Raw genomic sequence first — 22154 nt, forward strand, 5'->3', positions numbered from 1 at the left:
ATGCAATTTATGTGACTTGTTAAGCAACTTTTAAATCCTGAACTTATTTAGGCTTGCTATAACAAAGGGGTTGAATACTTGACTCAAGACATATCAGCTTTTCATTCCACTTTGGAATTATCGGGTATTGTGTGTAGTTGACCAGTGTCAAAAAAATCTCAATTCAATCAATTTTAAATTCAGGCTGTAACACAACAAAATGTGGAAAAAGTCAAGGGGTATGAATCCTTTCTGAAGGCACTGTATTATATAAATCGTGGATTATGTATTAAATGCTCATAAAAGTGTGGTAAATGTGTACATTTTCCCATAAAAAAAAATATGTAGTTCAAAACGAGCTGTTCAGTTACTACTCTGCCGCTCAGTGACTGCCAGCAGCAGCGCCGCCTCTATGGGCGCATAGGCCATGCAAACATTGCTTGGATTGTTTTGCCAGCTATTTGCTATAAGGGGGAACTGCCCCAATAAAATGGCAGGATTTCATAGCATAAATTATAACAGCACAAAGTAAATGGACCGCCCTGGGGCGCTCAAATGTGCTTCTGTTAAGTCAGAACTTCTGGGTCTGCTCTAGTCACCTCCTCCCAATGAGTCTCTCGCGCCAGATGGCTTACTTCCGCATGCGAGACTAGATCTATTCTATCAGGTACAGATGGCGCTAAAGCAAAAAGCAAATACTAATTAACCTGTAAATAATCATAACAGTCATGGGAGCCTGGGACCTGAAACTAGACAACTACATTCAACAAGAGTCAAAGGACAGTGTCACGCCCTGACTCTGGGGACTCTTATTTATTGAGTCAGGGTGTGATTTTCTATGTGGTGTAGATCTATGTTTATAGTCTAGTATGTCTAGATCTATGTTGGCCGGTGTGGTTCCCAATCAGAGGCAGCTGTCGCTCGTTGTCTCTGATTGGGGACCATACTTAGGCAGCCTATTGGCACTAGTGGGTAGTGGGATCTTGTTCCGTGTGAGGTATGTTGTTTGTGTACCTTGGACTTCACGTTTCGTTTCGTTTGTTGTTTTGTCGTTGTTTATTCGGTTCAAATAAACATGTATGCATATCACGCTGCGCCTTGGTTCGACCAGTCCTTCAACGAACGTGACAGACAGAGGGATACATTAGCTAGAAACTTCTCCTCGCGGATCTGGTAGGACAAAAAAGCATGGCCAATTTTATTATTTCTCCCTGATGTTGTTTATCAGGTTCTACTGTAGGTGACAGGGGGACATATTGTGTGGACTAAAACAGCATTAAACCAGATGTATCACGAAGCCTGATCAAATTAATTAGCCAGCTACAGTAAGTTTCAGAAACATTGAGAAATAGTTTGGTAAAAGTTTTGGTCAAATTGATGAGCAGAAATAAAGCAATACCTTTCTTTGCTTACATTTATGATATTATAGTTTGTTGTTATATCATATACTAAGCATTTAATAATTGAATTACACATTGACCTTGATCCTGTGAAATTCCTGGATATTGCTGTCGGACTCTTTTTCGTATGGAGATCTCGGAAGTGTACTGTAACCTTGTAACATTTCGTATCTCCCTATGTTACAGTGTGAAAACAGTTTTCATGGGCACAAATATCCAAAATAATGTATGTGATTGCAAAATCCAATGCTTCAAACATTAAATAAAAAAAATTGATTCTGTCATTAACAGGGTTCGTCAATAATTTCGCATAATAGTTGTTTGATGCACATTTGATGTCTAGCTGTTTAGTTATGTGGGGACATTAATCGCGCAACATCAGCTGATTCAGGAAAGGATTTTCTGAATAACAGCCAAGTGATAAAGAGCTTGTGTGATACTGCACGTGATTTAAAAGCCAAAACACGGGAATTAATGTTGATGTCAAGGATTGACAGAACATTTTGGTGTCTATGTTGTTATGGCAGTAAAGATAATTAGTCAACTTTGTGGACAACATTAAATCATGATTCCTGAGGTAAGATTATAGTCCGTGTATGCTATGATCATTTGTTTTCTGAGTTGAAACGGAGCAATCGGGAACTTGAAAATGGCCTCTTTATTTGTTTTTTAATAGAAATCGAACAATAAAAAAAATTGCTTGTTTGTTTTTGATTGTGCATATAAAACCCCAAAACAACTTGATATTTCGATGTTCAAATGTGGGTGGGGTTGAATGTGGATTGCCTGGTCAAGTGCACAACTTCTTCCTGTCCTTTCAAAGTAGGTGTTCACCCTTCTAACTCCATTCTATAAATCTATGAATCTAAAACTCATCAAAAAAAGAAACAACCCTTTTTCAGGACCCTGTCTTTCAAAGATAATTCGTAAAAATTAAAATAACTTCACAGATCTTCATTGTAAAGGGTTTAAACACTGTTTCCCATGCTTGTTCAATGAACCATAATTAATGAACATGCACCTGCGGAACGGTCGTTAAGACACTAACAGCTTACAGACGGTAGGCAATTAAGGTCACAGTTATGAAAACTTAGGACACTAAAGAGGCATTTCTACTGACTCTGAAAAACACCAAAAGAAAGATGCCCAGGGTCCCTGCTCATCTGCGTGAACGTGCCTTAGGCATGCTGCAAGGAGGTATGAGGACTGCAGATGTGGCCAGGACAATAAATTGCAATGTCCGTACTGTGAGAGGCCTAAGACAGCGCTACAGGGAGACAGGACGGACAGCTGATCGTCCACGCAGTGGAAGACCACGTGTAACAACACCTGCACAGGATCGGTACATCCAAACATCACACCTGCGGGACAGGTACAGGATGGCAACAACAACTGCCCGAGTTTCACCAGGAACGCACAATCCCTCCATCAGTGCTCAGACTGTCTGCAATAGGCTGAGAGAGGCTGGACTGAGGGCTTGTAGGCCTGTTGTAAGGCAGGTCCTCACCAGACATCACCGGCAACAATGTCGCCTATGGGCACAAACCCACCGTCGCTGGACTGGCAAAAAGTGCTCTTCACTGACGAGTCAAGGTTTTGTCTCACCAGGGGTGATGGTCGGATTCGGGTTTATCGTCGAAGGAATGAGCGTTACACCGAGGCCTGTACTCTGGAGTGGGATCGATTTGGAGGTGGAGGGTCCGTCATGGTCTGGGGCGGTGTGTCACAGCATCATCGGACTGAGCTTGTTGTCATTGCATGCAATCTCAACACTGTGCGTTACAGGGAAGACATCCTCCTCCCTCATGTGGTACCCTTCCTGCAGGCTCATCCTGACATGACCCTCCAGCATGACAATGCCACCAGCCATACTGCTCGTTCTGTGAGTGATTTCCTGCAAGACAGGAATGTCAGTGTTCTGCCATGGCCAGCGAAGAGCCCGGATCTCAATCCCATTGAGCACGTCTGGGACCTGTTGGATCGGAGGGTGAGGGCTAGGGCCATTCCCCTCAGAAATGTCCGGGAAGAGTGGGGTAACATCTCACAGCAAGAACTGGCAAATCTGGTGCAGTCCATGAGGAGGAGATGCACTGCAGTACTTAACGCAGCTTGTGGCCACACCAGATACTGACTGTTACTTTTGATTTTGATCCCCCCTTTGTTCAGGGACACATTATTCAATGTCTGTGGAACTTGTTCAGTTTATGTCTCAGTTGTTGAATCTTGTTTTGTTCATACAAATATTTACACGTTAAGTTTGCTGAAAATAAACGCAGTTGACAGTGAGAGGACGTTTCTTTTTTTGATGAGTTTATTATCTATTCATTCATTCATTCATAGATGCCCATACCGTGCCACAGTGCCAAAATAAGGTACGAATTCTCAATTTCTGCATAAAATGTAGTGTGTATTGACTTATTAATGAACTGCTGTCACTGTAAATGGTTAGCTGGCTGATCTATCCTAGCCATCTTGCTAACCATTAGTAATCTTATTAAATTATGCTATACAGCCAAAACAACTGTATCTATTGCTAGACTAGAGATATTCCCCTAGCTTTAGTCAGTGGTTGCACATCTAACTAGCTGGAATGAAGCAAGGGTGTGAATAGTAGACATGTAAATATATAATTTCACTGTTTACAGCAGGTCTCCAATTACCCAGACCTGTCTGATCAGCCTGAAAGGGTGCCGTGGGTGTTTCCAGCTTACACCTGTGCAAATCTGTGTGTGTATAGCAATGGAATTAAACATCCAACCAATGCCTGTAGGTCCACCACACACCCAAAGGGTTGTGGGGTCCTGTCTAGAAACAACCATAGCCCCTACCCCTAGACACTTGTGGAGATCTGAGAGAATTGGACAGGTGTAAGCAATGCCGTCAAAATTCCACCAAGCCTATCAGAGGGTAAGGTGAAGCTCTCACCATGCCATCACCCATCAATCCCTCTCAGATCTCCACAAGTGCCTAGACTCTGGGCAGTAGGTGCTAGGGGTTGTTTCTGGACAAGACATGGGTATTATGAGAGCTCAGTCAAATCAGTATGGAACTGTCAAAATATGTTAATAGCTGTCAAATACTTGCATCCTTTGCCCTTGGGAGAATCTCAATTCCATTTCCTTGATTTGTTGTAGGCTCTCCCATCTCCTTTTCAAAACCCATTGGATGAGAAGGTCAGAGGTCCCTCACCTCGCACATTCTTAATCCAATGGATTTTGAGAAGGAGGCAAGGAGAGAGGATGTGAGGAATGAAGGAAATTATATTGAGATTCTCCCCTTGTTTCTGCCATTCCTCACCTCCCTCTCAAACACATTGGGGGAGAGGAGGGAAGCTTCCTCTCCTCGGTCTCCAATGCACTTTTAGGAGAGGCAAGGAGTGGAGGAAACAAGGACAGAGGAAGCAAGAATGTTCACACACAGACACAAACACACACACACAAACATACACAAACTGCTTGAATAGTACTGACTATAATGATTTAATTATTGGTTATTATTATTGTTAATGATTTTGTGGACAGAACCCATTGTATTATATTATTGTATGAAATTATTATATAAACTACCAAAAAAGATAGAAATGCTGTTGTTTATCTTTTCCATTCTTCAGGAATGTTTAGCATGGCTATAAATGATAGAGAAGTTGACTAAAGCACAAACAGACCTGGCTACTAAGCACGACACAGCGTCCATGTTTTTTTTTACCTTTATTTTACCAGTGAAGACATATTGAGACATGCGTTTTTTTCTCCAAATGTGCCCTGCACAATACAACACAAGTACACATACATACATACATACATACATACATACATACATACATACATACATACATACATACATACATACATACATACATACATACATACATACATACATACATACATACATACATACATACATACATACATACATACATACATACATACATACATACATACATACATACATACATACATACATACATACATACATACATACATACATACATACATACATACATACATACATACATACATACATACATACATACATACATACATACATACATACATACATACATACATACATACATACATACATACATACATACATACATACATACATACATACATACATACATACATACATACATACATACATACATACATACATACATACATACATACATACATACATACATACATACATACATACATACATACATACATACATACATACATACATACATACATACATACATACATACATACATACATACATACATACATACATACATACATACATACATACATACATACATACATACATACATACATACATACATACATACATACATACATACATACATACATACATACATACATACATACATACATACATACATACATACATACATACATACATACATACATACATACATACATACATACATACATACATACATACATACATACATACATACATACATACATACATACATACATACATACATACATACATACATACATACATACATACATACATACATACATACATACATACATACATACATACATACATACATACATACATACATACATACATACATACATACATACATACATACATACATACATACATACATACATACATACATACATACATACATACATACATACATACATACATACATACATACATACATACATACATACATACATACATACATACATACATACATACATACATACATACATACATACATACATACATACATACATACATACATACATACACACACACACACCCAGGGCATTCGGAAAGTATTCAGACACCTTCCCCTTTCCACATTTTGTTACGTTACAGCCTTATTCTAAAATGGATTTTTTTTTTTATAATCATCAATCTACACACAATACCCCATAATGACAAAGCGAAAAACAGGATTTTATTTTAGCTAATTTCTAAAAAAGTAAAAATGGAAATATGACATTTACATAAGTATTCAGACCCTTACTCAGTACTTTGTTGTAGCACCTTTGGCAGCGATTACAGCCTCGAGTCTTCTTGGGAATGACGCTAGAAGCTTGGCACACGCGTATTTGGTGAGGTTCTCCCATTCTTCTCTGCACATCCTCTCAAGCTCTGTCAGGCTGGATGGGGAATGTTGCTGCACAGCTATTTTCAGGTCTCTCCAGAGATGTTCGATCGGGTTCAAGTCCAGGCTCTGGCTGGGCCACTCATTTACATTACATTTTAGTCATTTAGCAGACGCTCTTATCCAGAGCGACTTACAGTTAGTGAGTGCTTACATTTTCATACTGGTCCCCCGTGGGAATCGAACCCACGTTGCAAGCGCCATGCTCTACCAACTGAGCTACACGGGACTACACTCAAGGACATTCAGAGACTTGTCCCGAAGCTACTCCTGTGTTGACTTGGCTGTGTGCTTAGGGTCGTTGTCCTGTTGGAAGGTGAACCTTCGCCCCCAGTCTGAGGTCCTGAGCGCTCTGGAGCAGATTTTCATCAAGGATCTCTCTGTCCTTTCCCTCGATCCTGACTAGTCTCCCAGTCCCTGCCGCTGAAAAACATCCCCACAGCATGATGTTGCCACCACGATGCTTCACTGTAGGTATGGTGTCAGGCTTCCTCTATAAGTGACGCTTGGATATTTAGGCCAAAGAGTTCAGTCTTGATTTCATCAGACCAGAGAATCTTGTTTCTCATGGTCTGAGAATCTTTAGGTGCCTTTTGGCAAACAAGCGGGCTGTTATGTGCCTTTTACTGAGGAGTGGCTTCCGTCAGGCCACTCTACCATAAAGGCCTGATTGGTGGAGTGCTGCAGAGATGGTTGTCCTTCTAGAAGGTTCTCCCATCTCCACAGAGGAACTCTTGGTCACCTCCCTGACCAAGGCCCTTCTCCCCCGATTGCTCAGTTTGGCCGGGCGGCCAGCTCTAGGAAGAGTCTTGGTGGTTCCAATCTTCTTCCATTTAAGAATGATTGAGGCCACTGTGTCCTTCAGGACTTTCAATGCTGCAAAAAAGTTTTGGTACCCTTCTCCAGAACTGTGCCTTGACACAATCCTGTCTCTGAGCTCTATGGACAATTCCTTCAACCTCATGGCTTGGTTTTTGCTCTGACATGCACTGTCAACTGTAGGACCTTTCCAAATCATGTCCAATCAATTGAATTTACCACAGGTGGACTCCAATCAAGTTGTAGAAACATCTCAAGGATGATCAATGGAAACAGGATGCACCTGAGCTCAATTTCGAGTCTCATAGCAAAGGTCTGAATACTTATGTAAATAAGGTATTTCAGATTTTTTGTACATTTGCAAAAAATTCTAAAAACCTGTTTTTGCTTTGTCATTATGGGTTATTGAGTGTAGATTGATGAGGGAATTTTTTTTAATGTAATCCATTTTAGAATAAGGCTGTATGGAAAAGGTGAAGAGGTCTGAATACTTTCTGAATGCACTGAGTGAACAAAACATTAGGAACACTTGCTCTTTCCATGACAGACTGACCAGGTGAATCCAGGTGAAAGCTATGATCCCTTATTGATGTCACTTGTTAAATCCACTTAAAATCAGCGTAGATGAAGGGGAGGAGACAGGTTAAAGAATAATTTTTAAGCGTTGAGACAATTGAGACATGTATTGTGTATGTGTGCCATTCAGAGGGTGAATTGGCAAGACAAAATATTTAAGTGCCTTTGAAGGGTGTATGGTAGTAGGTGCCAGGCGCACCAGTTTGAGTGTGTCAAGAACTACAACGCCGCTGGGTTTTTCACATTCAACAGTTTCCTGTGTGTATCAAGAATGGTCCACCACGCAAAGGTCATCCAGCCAACTTGACAACTGTGGGAAGCATTGGAGTCAACGTTGCAGTCCATACCCCGCCGAATTGAGGATGTTCTGAGGGCAAAAGGGGGTGCAACTCAATATTAGGAAGGTGTTCCTAATGTTTTGTACACTCAGTGTATATTATTATTATTTTGTCTTGTTTCATTCACACCTGCACTGTTGGAGCTCGGAGTTTAAGTATGTACACTGCAACTACATCTGTGACCATGTGCATGTGACTAAATACAAATGGAATAAAAATAATCCTCCGATTTAGCCTAGGCCTAGTTCACAGTTAGATGCAGTGTGGTGCAACATGATGGTTTCTATCATGTGAGAAGTCTCCCACTGCCGATCATAAATGCAGTAACAGTATTGTGGCATCTGCCAACTTCATCAACTGCTCAAAAAAATAAAGGGAACACTAAAATAACACATCCTAGATCTGAATGAATGAAATAATCTTATTAAATACTTTTTTCTTTACATAGTTGAATGTGCTGACAACAAAATCACACAAAAAGTATCAATGGAAATCAAATGTATCAACCCATGGAGGTCTGGATTTGGAGTCACCCTCAAAATTAAAGTGGAAAACCACACTACAGGCTGATCCAACTTTGATGTAATGTCCTTAAAACAAGTCAAAATGAGGCTCAGTAGTGTGTGTGGCCTCCACGTGCCTGTATGACCTCCCTACAATGGCTGGGCATGCTCCAGATGAGGTGGCGGATGGTCTCCTGAGGGATCTCCTCCCAGACCTGGACTAAAGCATCCGGCAACTCCTGGACAGTCTGTGGTGCAAGGTGGCGTTGGTGGATGGAGCGAGACATGATGTCCCAGATGTGCTCAATTGGATTCAGGTCTGGGGAACGGGCGGGCCAGTCCATAGCATCAATGCCTTCCTCTTGCAGGAACTGCTGACACACTCCAGCCACATGAGGTCTAGCATTGTCTTGCATTAGGAGGAACCCAGGGCCAACCGCACCAGCATTTAGTCTCACAAGGGGTCTGAGGATCTCATCTCGATACCTAATGGCAGTCAGGCTACCTCTGGCGAGCACATGGAGGGCTGTGCGGCCCCCCAAAGAAATGGCACCCCACACCATGACTGACCCACCGCCAAACCGGTCATGCTGGAGGATGTTGCAGGCAGCAGAACGTTCTCCATGGCGCATCCAGACTCTGTCACGTCTGTCACATGTGCTCAGTGTGAACCTGCTTTCATCTGTGAAGAGCACAGGGCGCCAGTGGCTAATTAGCCAATCTTGGTGTTCTCTGGCAAATGCCAAACGTCCTGCACGGTGTTGGGCTGTAAGCACAACCCCCACCTGTGGACGTCGGGCCCTCATACCACCCTCATGGAGTCTGTTTCTGACCGTTTGAGCAGACACATGCACATTTGTGGCCTGCTGGAGGTCATTTTGCAGGGCTCTGGCAGTGCTCCTCCTGCTCCTCCTTGCACAAAGGCAGAGGTAGCAGTCCTGCTGCTGGGTTGTTGCCCTCCTACAGCCTCCTCCACGTCTCCTGATGTACTGGCATGTCTCCTGGTAGCGCCTCCATGCTCTGGACACTACGCTGACAGACACAGCAAACCTTCTTGCCACAGCTCGCATTGATGTGCCATCCTGGATGAGCTGCACTACCTGAGCCACTTGTGTGGGTTGTAGACTCCGTCTCATGCTACCACTAGAGTGAAAGCACCACCAGCATTCAAAAGTGTGGTCCTCTGTAGCTCAGCTGGTAGAGCACGGCGCTTGTAACGCCAAGGTAGTGGGTTCGATCCCCGGGACCACCCATACACAAAAATGTATTCACGCACGACTGTAAGTCGCTTTGGATAAAAGCGTCTGCTAAATGGCATATTATTATTATTATTAAAAGTGAGAAGTGGTCTGTGGTCACCACCTGCAAAACCAGTCCTTTATTGGGGGTGTCTTGCTAATTGCCTATAATTTCCACCTGTTGTCTATTCCATTTGCACAACAGCATGTGAAATGTATTGTCAATCAGTGTTGCTTCCTAAGTGGACAGTTTGATTTCACAGAAGTGTGATTGACTTGGAGTTACATTGTGTTGTTTAAGTGTTCCCTTTATTTTTTTGAGCAGTGTATATTTTCTCTAGTCAGGTGCCGTGCCGGGCCTATGAATGTAAGTCAGTGTCACTGGTAATTAATAGGAACCCTCACACCAAGCAGCAAGGCCAACTTTTACTTTGTTTGACTCATGTTAAAGGTCATCAGACAAGATGCAGGATCTCTCAATGACCTTTCCCTCAAGGACTTTGAAGAACCTTGATAAAAATACAATAAAAACACCTTTATAATAAAGCATTGCATGCATCTATGCAGACTAACAAGAAAATACCATTCCTAATGTGATGAGTAGCCTAAGCATACAGTAACAGTATAACTGCAGCCTAAGTTAATTTAATTCATGGCTGTTTGCAAAAAGCCTGTTGTGAACAACACACACATTTCTTTGTACTACATAATTACAACGGGTTTGTGTGTGAGAGAGACAAAACGAGATGGGGTTGTAACTAAGATACAAGATAGTGCCTAATAAAACTGAGCACAAAAATAAATAGTTTCAGGACCATGGCCAACTATGCGAGCCATCGCGAAGAAAAACATTCACCTCAATCCAGCACCGGCGGGACCACGCCCTGTATTGCTTGCTAGTGGGCTAGTAAGCCTACGTATTTGACATTGGCCGGAGCAGGGCTGCGAGCCGAGGGCGAGAGCGTGTTTAGAATTGTAAACTAATAGAAAATAGAAGTGGGAGACTATTGCGAGCTAGAATTCTCATTCTCAGCCCGAACCCAATGAGGCCCGGCCGGCCACTCAAATTCTGTGAATTGATTCTGGCCGGGCGGGTTTCGGGCTTGGCGTGTTGTGAAAAAAAAGTATAATACGCTTCTCTCTCAGCCGCAGCAGCAGGCGCCAGGATTCAAATATTGGCTGGGCCAGAGGAATTTGTGGCCATGATTATACTTGTTTTTCTGATGATTTAAATGTTTCAAAATTGCAATACAAATAGGATGGAGTTCATACTGGAGAATGATGATCCACAAGACCAGTATCAGGAGAAGCCCATATTCCAATGGCATCTGTTAACTCCTAACAAAATACACCCTATGACCGCACTGCGGCTGCTAATGTGCTTTGCTGGACCTTGTAAACTATCTACTTAAGTAGACCCAAATGTTTTCCTAATCAAACACGGGGCTTTTAAGTGATTAATCAAATGGATGTTTGGCAGAAAATCTATTTATTTATTTGTTTGTTATTTCATTAAAAAAATTAAATGCTTGATTGTATTTAAAGGCATGAATGACTATTATGCTCTGTAATGACATGAATGAAGGATTGTTTATATTGAAGTAAGCTAAGTTACTTTAAGGAAGATAAAACAGGAAGGGCTCTCACAACTTGATGTTGGATAGATTACAGTGGGGAAAAAAAGTATTTAGTCAGCCACCAATTGTGCAAGTTCTCCCACTTAAAAAGATGAGAGAGGCCTGTAATTTTCATCATAGGTACACGTCAACTATGACAGACAAAATGAGGAAAGAAAATCCAGAAAATCACATTGTAGGATTTTTAATGAATTTATTGGCAAATGATGGTGGAAAATAAGTATTTGGTCAATAACAAAAGTTTCTCAATACTTTGTTATATACCCTTTGTTGGCAATGACACAGGTCAAACATTTTCTGTAAGTCTTCACAAGGTTTTCACACACTGTTGCTGGTATTTTGGCCCATTCCTCCATGCAGATCTCCTCTAGAGCAGTGATGTTTTGGGGCTGTCGCTGGGCAACACGGACTTTCAACTCCCTCCAAAGATTTTCTATGGGGTTGAGATCTGGAGACTGGCTAGGCCACTCCAGGACCTTGAAATGCTTCTTACGAAGCCACTCCTTCGTTGCCCGGGCAGTGTGTTTGGGATCATTGTCATGCTGAAAGACCCAGCCACGTTTCATCTTCAATGCCCTTGCTGATGGAAGGAGGGTTTCACTCAAAATCTCACGATACATGGCCCCATTCATTCTTTCCTTTACACGGATCAGTCGTCCTGGTCCCTTTGCAGAAAAACAGCCCCAAAGCATGATGTTTCCAACCCCATGCTTCACAGTAGGTATGGTGTTCTTTGGATGCAACTCAGCATTCTTTGTCCTCCAAACATGACGAGTTGAGTTTTTACCAAAAAGTTATATTTTGGTTTCATCTGACCATATGACATTCTCCCAATCCTCTTCTGGATCATCCAAATGCACTTCAGACGGGCCTGGACATGTACTGGCTTAAGCAGGGGGACACGTCTCGCACTGCAGGATTTGAGTCCCTGGCGGCGTAGTGTGTTACTGATGGTAGGCTTTGTTACTTTGGTCCCATCTCTCTGCAGGTCATTCACTAGGTCCCCCCGTGTGGTTCTGGGATTTTTGCTCACCGTTCTTGTGATCATTTTGACCCCACGGGGTGAGATCTTGCGTGGAGCCCCAGATCGAGGGAGATTATCAGTGGTCTTGTATGTCTTCCATTTCCTAATAATTGCTCCCACAGTTGATTTCTTCAAACCAAGCTGCTTACCTATTGCAGATTCAGTCTTCCCAGCCTGGTGCAGGTCTACAATTTTGTTTTTGGTGTCCTTTGACAGCTCTTTGGTCTTGGCCATTGTGAAGTTTGGAGTGTGACTGTTTGAGGTTGTGGACAGGTGTCTTTTATACTGATAATAAGTTCAAACAGGTGCCATTAATACAGGTAACGAGTGGAGGACAGAGGAGCCTCTTAAAGAAGAAGTTACAGGTCTGTGAGAGCCAGAAATCTTGCTTGTTTGTAGGTGACCAAATACTTATTTTCCACCATAATTTGCAAATAAATTCATTAAAAATCCTACAATGGGATTTTCTGGATTTTTTTTTCTCAATTTGATTGTCATAGTTGACGTGTACCTATGATGAAAATTACAGGCCTCTCTCATCTTTTAAAGTGGGAGAACTTGCACAATTGGTGGCTGACTAAATACTTTTTTTCCCCACTGTAGGTGAATGGCATTCCGCACATGGCTAATAGGAAAGAGGAGAAGAAACCAGATGCTATGCTGATGATGATATGTTTGTATTCATTCCCACTACGCCCATAGAAAAGGAAACTAAGTGAATTATGTTATGCCTACTGGATGAAGTTAAACAAACATTCAGACCAGCCTTCCTGATTTAACTTTCATAAACTACATTATAAGCAAGAATTTGATACATGTGTGCCTTCAAATGCATTAGCATACTTTATTCCAATATTTTCGTCATTTAGTTGATCATAACTAAGTAACTGAGTTCTCCTCTCTCTGCACTTTTTTTTAGATTTTTTACATTGTTACAATTGTATTCTTTTTGTTTTATCGACGTTACATGTCACATTAGTATGTATGTCTTGCATGTGTTTTAACCTTGTGTTGCCTATGTTTGCCATTCATTTAATTAAAACAAATCTTATACAAACCTTGGCTGTCATCTCCTCCACGACGGTCATCTCTCAATATACCCTTTTTATTGCAACAACAAATTCTTACACCTCTTCTGCAGGGGGTGCTGGCGTATTGCCATTTCACCACCCCACCCTCCTTACTTCCAGCGGCTATAGGCTTGGGCGATATACCGTTTATACAAATGTATATATAATTATTATTGCTATACATTTTTGGGGGGTGTTGGGGGCACCAGCTCAGGGCTCCAGCTATGCATTTGGTTTGCCAACTTGCTAGCTAAGTAGCTAGATCACGTCAAGAGCAAGCTTATTGGTTACAGCAGAGACATTCAATCCCCTCCTGGATCAAGATCACTGTTGCCAAAATAGTTTTGTTTGCAAAAATATATATCAAAAAAAGTAAAAAAACTACTCTAATATTAATGCCTTATGACAGGGTTCTTCAATTTCGGTCCTGGAGGGCCGAAACACTTCTGTTTTTTATTTCTACCTGGTAGTTAATTGCACTCACCTGGTGTCCCAGGTCTGAATTAGCCCTGATTAGAAGGAGAGGATGAAAAACAGAGGTGTTTCGGCCCTCCAGGACCGGAATTGAAGAACCCTGCCTTATGATCACAGAAAAACTGTTTTACCCTATCATATTCCAAAATCTCTGATTTTTAGGTTTTTGTTGAGTCCTTTCTGAGTATTTGTAAACAAACAATAGCTCCAACATATATTTAACCTAGAATCCTTAATGGTGAAACAGCCACGTTCGTTTGGGGTATAACAACAACAAAGAAATTACCGCAAACGACAAACACTGTTTTTTTCCCCTCGGACATCATTGCACACACGATAGAACAGCAGAATATGTACTGCAATTTTTTTTTACCACACTGCTCGACGCACCTTACCTCCATTTCGTCAACAAAGCTGCTGGGGCTGTTCTTTCTTACTGATTAATTCCCTCTGTCTTTCTCACTTAAACACACACACACTATTTGTGAGTGGACAACCACACAAACACACACACACACCGAGCGCTGCCCCTTTCCAATACAACTGTTGGATTTTCAAATCCAAACAACGAGAGTTCTCAACCCTCCAGGGCTTTTTGCTGTTGTTGAGAGAACCAATCAAAGCTCAAGACAATTTCTGTATGAATATTGCACCAACAAACTGACTCTTGTCCAGACCAGTGTGTCACAGCTCTCCCTTGCTGTGTACCACGTGAATCCCGTCAGCCAGGCTATGCATCCATAGCTCCATCTATGAATTTGAAAGTGGTTACATTTTCTCCCAACATTCCAATCTATAAACCTGTGGTATTACAGATACATTCATGTAACATCTATTCCATTCACTTATGCCATTCAACAATTACGTTAATGTTCATGAGGCTGTTAGTAACAACAGTACAGCGTGGACAAGTTGGTTACATAATCTGTAACCACTATGGTGAATAATAAATAGCAGACATGGGTTCAAATCCTATTTGATTAAACGCCCACAAGAGCGGAAATTCACTTTTTTTCAGCTGAAAGACTATGACCTACCCATGATTTTACACACGGATAAGTCAATAAGTCATTGTTTTAGTCAAAGTACGATATATTGAGGTTGAAGTGGGAAATCCGAAGTGGTAACTTCTGATATTTTCCATGGCAATGCCATGTGTTTCCCCTATGATATGACGTGCTAATACTTTACAGTCTGTTTCTTTTCAGGGCTGGGTTTTATTTGAATGTTGCCACCCACCAGCATGGCATTGTTTATTAATCATAAACACCTTTTCGCCATAGCCTACACTTGGCTGCCTGAGCCATGGAGCAAATTAAAATATGGGGTGTAAACATGTTTTAGCACCACCACTTTTTTACCAGCAAATGATCATCATTTCAGTTATTTTGGAGCTAGAAATCACCACAACGTTCCCACCCCCAATTCATGCATATGTATTAGCAGCCTACATCATTCTTCAGAGGTAGAACCTAAAAACGACAATTTCCGTTATAGGACAAAAATTACATTGAAATAGGGGTGACATTGCCCTCTGGTGGGGGCTTTTAAATAATTTTCAAATGCTTTAGCTGTGCCTGACTGAGCCTGCCTGTTCCATTGGAACCAATAGAAAAGTCCCAAAAGAGCAAACCCCGCCCACCTGACAGACACTCGGGGGTGGTTTTCTGGACACAGATTAAGCCTATTCCTGGACAAAAAAGCAAGCTCAATGGAGAATATCCATTGACAGAGTATTTAGTCCAGGACTAGGCTTAATCTGTGTCCAGGAATCCTCCCCCTCAAATTACACTTGATATAAAAAAAGTATGTGGACACCCCTTCAAATTAGTGGATTTGTCTTTTTCAGCCATACCCGTTGCTGACAGGTGTATAAAATCGAGCAAACAGCCATGCCATCTCCATAGTCAAACATTGGCAGTAGAATGGCCTTACTGAAGAGGTCAGTGACTTTCAACATGGCACCGTCCAACAAGTCTGCCCTGCTAGAGCTGCCCCGGTCTGTAAGTGCGGTTATTGTGAAGTGTAAAAGGCTCTGCTGCGAAGTGGTAGGCCACACAAGCTCACAGAACGGGACCAACGAGTACTGAAGCGCATAAAAATCGTCTGTCCTCAGTTTAAAAACTCATTACCGAGTTCCAAACTGCCGCTGGAAGCAACGTCACCACAATAACTGTTTGTCGGGAGCTTCATGAAATGGGTTTCCATGGCCGAGCAGCCGCACACAAGCCTAAGATCACCATGTGCAATGCCAAGCGTCGGCTGGAGTGGTGAAAGCTCGCCACCATTGGACTCTGGAGCAGTGGAAACGCGTTCTCTAGAGTGATGAATTACGCTTCACCATCTGGCAGTCCGACGGACTAATCTGGGTTTGGCGGATGCCAGGAGAACGCTACCTGCCCCAATGCATAGTGCCAACTGTACATTTTGGTGGAGGAGCAATAATGGTCTGGAGCTGTTTTTTATGGTTCAGGCTAGGCCCCTTAGTTCCAGTGAAGGGAAATCTTAACGCTACAGCATACAATGACATTCAGGACGATTCTGTGCTTCCAACTTTTGGGCAAAAGTTTGGGGAAGGCCCTTTCCTGTTTCAGCATGACAATGCACAAAGCGAAGTCCATACAGAAATGGTTTGTCGAGATCGGTGTGGAAGAACTTGACTGGCCTGCACATAGCCCTGACCTCAACCCCATTGAACACATTTGGGATTAATTGGAATGCCGACTGCAAGCCAGGCCTAATCACCCAACATCAGTGCCCGACCTCACTAATGCTCTTGTGGCTAAATGGAAGCAAGTCCCCGCAACAATGTTCGAACATCTAGTGGAAAGCCTTCCCAGAAGAGGGGCGGCTGTTACAGCAGCAAAGGGGGGGGACCAACTCAACATTAATGTCAATGATTTTGGAATGAGATGTTCGACAAGCAGGTGTCCACATACTTTTGATCATGTAGTGTATTTGAAAGAACCCAGGTTTGCTGAATAACAAGAAAGAGAAAAAAATTAGTTTCCATACTTTATAAATTCTTATTTAACATTTAGTCAGGATCATTGATATTGATCATTATTGATACTGATGGGTCATACATGCTTATGAGAAGTCTTACGATACATAGTCTTCAGGTATTGTCAATCTGTTACCTGAACTTTTATTGGCAAAATAATAATGCAATAGCGCGATAATTTAAAGTTAGCCACTGAGCTGCTGTAATAACCCCGGCAGTAACTACAGCAATTGGTCGCACATGCATGGAACACTTTGAGTTATTGGGCGGAGTTATCAATGAATACAACAATTGTAAAAGTATTTTTCAGAGAACGTAGCTACAACTCGCACACCCACAAACTGCTCACGCAGCAGCCTGCAAAACACTGGGGCGTATTCATTACGGAAACCGTTTACCGTTTAAGAACCAAACGGAAGCAAACAGAGCCAAAACGAGAGTCCCTCCCCGTTTCGTTTGCTTCCGTTTAAGAAACGTTTCGCAACAGAATCGGCGTAATGAATATGCCACTGGTCAGGAAGTTTAGACTATACTCTGAATACAGTCGCTAGCTTCCACAGCGTCTAGGTTCTATCCTAGTAAAAACATGCGTTTAGGCAATTCACAATTAACTAAAGACACAATTTAACACCAACAGTTGTGAACAAATGTGTAACTACTCCAATTAGGAGTTTCTAACTTCCTAACCAGATACAAATCTTTGCAATGTTCAGTCATCTGTTGGCTAGCTACATGTCTAACTAGCGTTAGCTCTTCTAATGTGTGCAACACGGTGTCCCCACAACTAGGCATGATGTTAGATTGCTCTACTCCCTGATTAAAGCAGCCACTTGCCACATAAAGCAAGAGTAAAATGCGAATAACTTCACATAGAACCGTAAGTAAACCAATACTTACCGAACGACAGAAAACATAAATAAAAAGCAACGGTGTGTCCGACATCTGGGTTGTCAGGGATCATCGTGCAAGACAGAGAGAGATGCTGAAGTGTGTGAAAGTAAGCTGCTGACAGCCTCCGGTGTGGCTTTGACAGTGTTTGGAATAGATTTTACCCACAATTTTTAGGACAAGAGAAGGAGACGAGATTTGGTATCTTCACCGCCTCTGATGTGACTAAGGCGCGCTCTTGTGGCCAAATGCTGCGCTGTTCATAGTCATACGGACTAGGCTACAATAACACAAGCCTCTTGTCTTTTTTGGTAGGCACAATTGTATCTATCAAAGCAAAAATATATAAATAATAATCACATCTTTATTTGACTAGACGGTAGCCTGCACAAATAGCTTTGCAACGTAGGCTAAGCACGCTTGCTTCATTAGGTCTATTTTATTATAACATTCTATACAATAGATTCCGGTAGCTTCAGTCATCACGTCTACAGTAAAGGAGAATCATTCAATCTCCTTGAAATATTTAGGCGTCAATCAGATTCCCAGCAAACATGACCCCATTGGCTAGCCCACAACAAGATAGCCTACATTTTAGTCATTTAGCAGACGCTCTTATCCAGAGCAATTTATATGAGTGAGTGCATACATATTTCTTACTGGTCTCCAGTGGGAATCGAACTCACAACCCTGGCGTTGCAAGCACTATACTCTACCAACTGAGCCACAAGTTACTACGCAAGCCCAATACAGGCTAGCCCACACCAGCCCAACATGGGCTAGCCTACACCAATCCCACATCAGCCCAAAACAGGCTAGCCTACACCAGCCCAACACGGGCCAGCCCACACCAAGCCCAACACAGGCTAGCCCACACTAATCCCACACCAGGCCAACACAGGCTAGCCTAAACCAGCCCAACACAGGCTAGCTAGGACCAGCCCACACCAAGCCAAGCTAGAGGCGGGGCTCATTTTAAAATTTGAGGGTGTGGTTTGCATACAGTTATTTTTGTGCAACCATTAGTATTTTGTGTGATACCCACGTTTGTTTTATCTTGTACACTGCCAATGATGAAGTCTTTAAAAATACTTAAATAAGTGCATGTGTCATATGAGAAACTTAGTCCTCATGTAATTTAATTTAACGTGTAGCCTTACACAACCCAACTCTGAAATATGGTCCCTATCATAATGTTTTCTTTCTCCTTGCTTTTTACGCATGAGATGTTAGCTGTAATGAGATTTCCTAATACTGTTGGAATGAGACTCGTATCAGGATTTTTGTAATTAGTTAATTGTTTATTGGAAGTTGTGTTTAGGCTTAGTACCCACCCCTCCCCAAATGAACAGAATGTATAAACAATTTGAGGAGATTTCAGCTGCAGTCTACATGTTTTTCAGTTACTATCTGCATTACATTTCTCCCTACAGTGCTGTTGTATCATTTGGATCCAAAAACAGACTTGTGGGTAGCAACCAAAAATCAGGTAATAATTTTGGCTATTGACACATTTACAATGTGGTTCTCTGTTGGACACACAAACACAGGTCTAAATCAGTCCCTGATTAGAAGGCAAGAATGAAAACCAGACGTGTTTCGTATTGAATAACCCTGATCTAGATTAATTTCTCAGGTCCCAGTGATAATGAAGGTTATATGCTGTCAACTAGTCTATATTTTCTTTAGATGCTTTGAAAGTGATTGTACTATAGAATGCTTTAACCAATCACCTGTTTTCGTGTTGTTTGTAATGGCACAAAACATATTGAAATTATTAACACAGTGAAATATATTTATTTCTGCACGTTTAACGCTGGTCTCAACTGCCTCCGACTGATCAACGACACCACAGCAGGTATCATGGGAGATTGATCCTTCTCGTCTGCCAATGTGCTCCATTAATTATACTGTACGAGGAACCATTAATATTCCTCTGTCTTCTGTCTCCCTCTAGTTGCTTTGAATTATGGCATATACTGTACAAAGAGGACCTCCCATCAGCCAATGAAAAACCCAAGATAGTGGTCTTTGTTGACATGGGACATTCAGCCCTCCAGCTGTCTGCCTGTGCATTCAACAGGGCAAGTTAAATGTATGGATAAGTCAAGTGAAACATGGCTTTAGCCAGGCAAGGTATGCTAACGTGTCTAAATTAAACTCCTAACTGTGCTAGCCTATAAGTACACACTATTTAACATAAAATCTGATGTAAAATCAATGGAAGTGATGATGGCATGCGGTACCAGTAAAAAATAAAAATAAAAATAATTGTGTTGATTTGGGCTTTTTTTGGCCTCCCCTGGCTTTTATTTTTTTTACAGGTACCGCCTGCCTCCCCCACTTACATATACTTTTAAATAGTGGTGGCACGTTTTTTTTTAGGTAAATTGACTGAGAACATAGTCTCATTTACAGCAACAACCTGGGGAATAGTTACAGGGATGACTGAGCCAATTGGAAGCTGGGGATGATGGGATGAGGCCCAGATTGGGAATTTAGCCAGGACACCAGGGTTAACACCCCTACTCTTATGATACTGTAAGTGCCATGGGATCTTTCATTGACCACAGAGTGTCAGGACACCCATTTAACATCCCATCCGAAAGACAGCACCCTACACAGGGCAATGTCCCCAATCACTGCCCTGGGGCATTGGAATATTTTTTTAGACCAGAGGAAAGAGTGTCTCCTACTGGCCCTCCAACACCACTTCCAGCAGCATCTCGTCTCCCATCCAGAAACTGACCAGATCCAATCCTGCTTAGCTTCAGTGGAAAGCCAGTAGTGGGATGCAGGATGGTTTGCTGCTGGCTGAAGTAAATTGAAGTTTGGATTGACTGTTTAAAGAAAACCGAACCATGGATTACAGTTTCTCCTGGCCTATAGACTACTTTCAGGGTGAGGACCCATCTAACATTAAATTGTAAAATGCTGAACTTCCCTTTCAAGGAAAGCATGTCTGTTAAGCATTATAACACTAACCGTCTTTTTCAGGTGTTGGCAACAGCTTTTAATCCTTACCTGGGAGGCAGAGACTTTGACTGGTTGCTGGCAGAGCATTTTTGTGCAGAGTTCACACTACCAAGATTTGAATCAAGTTCAACTACCACCAAGCTACTGCAAAATGTAGTTAAATTACCAGTTGAACTACATGTAGTTCACTACTCCCCAAGACTGTTGATGAGCAATATTTCAACAGACATCCTTCTCAACATGGAGTGATTTATTGATGATGTGGATGTCTGTGGGAAGCTGAACTAGATAACGTTTTTTGAAACGGAAAGCGAAAAGGATACTTTTTTATTTAAGTTAATAAAGTATTATTTAAGATAATTTCACCAAATTTCACTCTGTTGCAAAACATTTTCTCCTGTTTTATGCCAACTGAACATGTCCAGACTGTGTCTCCACAGTCAACTCTTGATGAACAGGTGTGGCCATGGCAACACGGTCTCTTAAACTCACCAGGAGGTCATGTTCAGTAGGCACGAAATGGACGAAAAGGGACCGAAATGGAGTGACACAGATAAGTATCATTTGAACATAATAATCTGATAACAAACACTTGTTCTTTCGGTTTTCAAATGTTTTGTTACAGTGTGCCCTACTGAACATGACCCAGGGTCCTGACTCTTTCCGGAATGACTCTGAGCTATTGGCTGACGAACAATGTTCTGTTCCAGGGCCAAGTTCGAAGAACTGTATGCCGACCTGCTGAGAGCGTGTGTGTTCCTCTGGTGGCAGTGATGGAGAAGGCCCAGTTGCAGCTCGAAGACATCACAGCCGTGGAGATCGTGGGAGGAGCCACCCACATAAATCCCCTCCATAAAAACACAGATCAGCAGGTTCTTCAAAAGGGAAGTCAGCACTACATTCAATGCAGATGCCAAGGGCTGTGCCCTGCATTTCAGATATACTGTATCTAGTTTGTGAGACACCTTCTCTTTTAAGACAACAGAATTACATGTAGTACACAGCATATTTGATTATACAGTTAGTTTCTCAAAAGGGATTTCGGTGCTCCCCAGCCATTCCACATAAGGGCTTACTGATTAGTTGAC

At 41.9% G+C, this 22154-nt stretch overlaps 1 protein-coding gene across 1 annotated transcript in view; it reads right to left on the reverse strand.

Annotated features, from left to right (window-relative positions):
- The window catches only part of LOC311102266 (beta-1,3-glucosyltransferase-like), a 182525-nt gene extending 164212 nt beyond the window's left edge, over positions 1-18313 (reverse strand). Inside the window, exon 1 of the mRNA XM_084143546.1 lies at positions 18100-18313. Within this exon, the coding sequence (XP_083999672.1) occupies positions 18100-18163 (64 nt within the window). The 5' untranslated portion in view covers positions 18164-18313. The remainder of the gene's footprint in view (positions 1-18099) is intronic.
- Positions 18314-22154: the final 3841 nt, after the last annotated feature.

Source organism: Coregonus lavaretus (assembly GCF_964263955.1).
Source record: "Coregonus lavaretus genome assembly, chromosome: 26".
NCBI lineage: Eukaryota > Metazoa > Chordata > Actinopteri > Salmoniformes > Salmonidae > Coregonus > Coregonus lavaretus.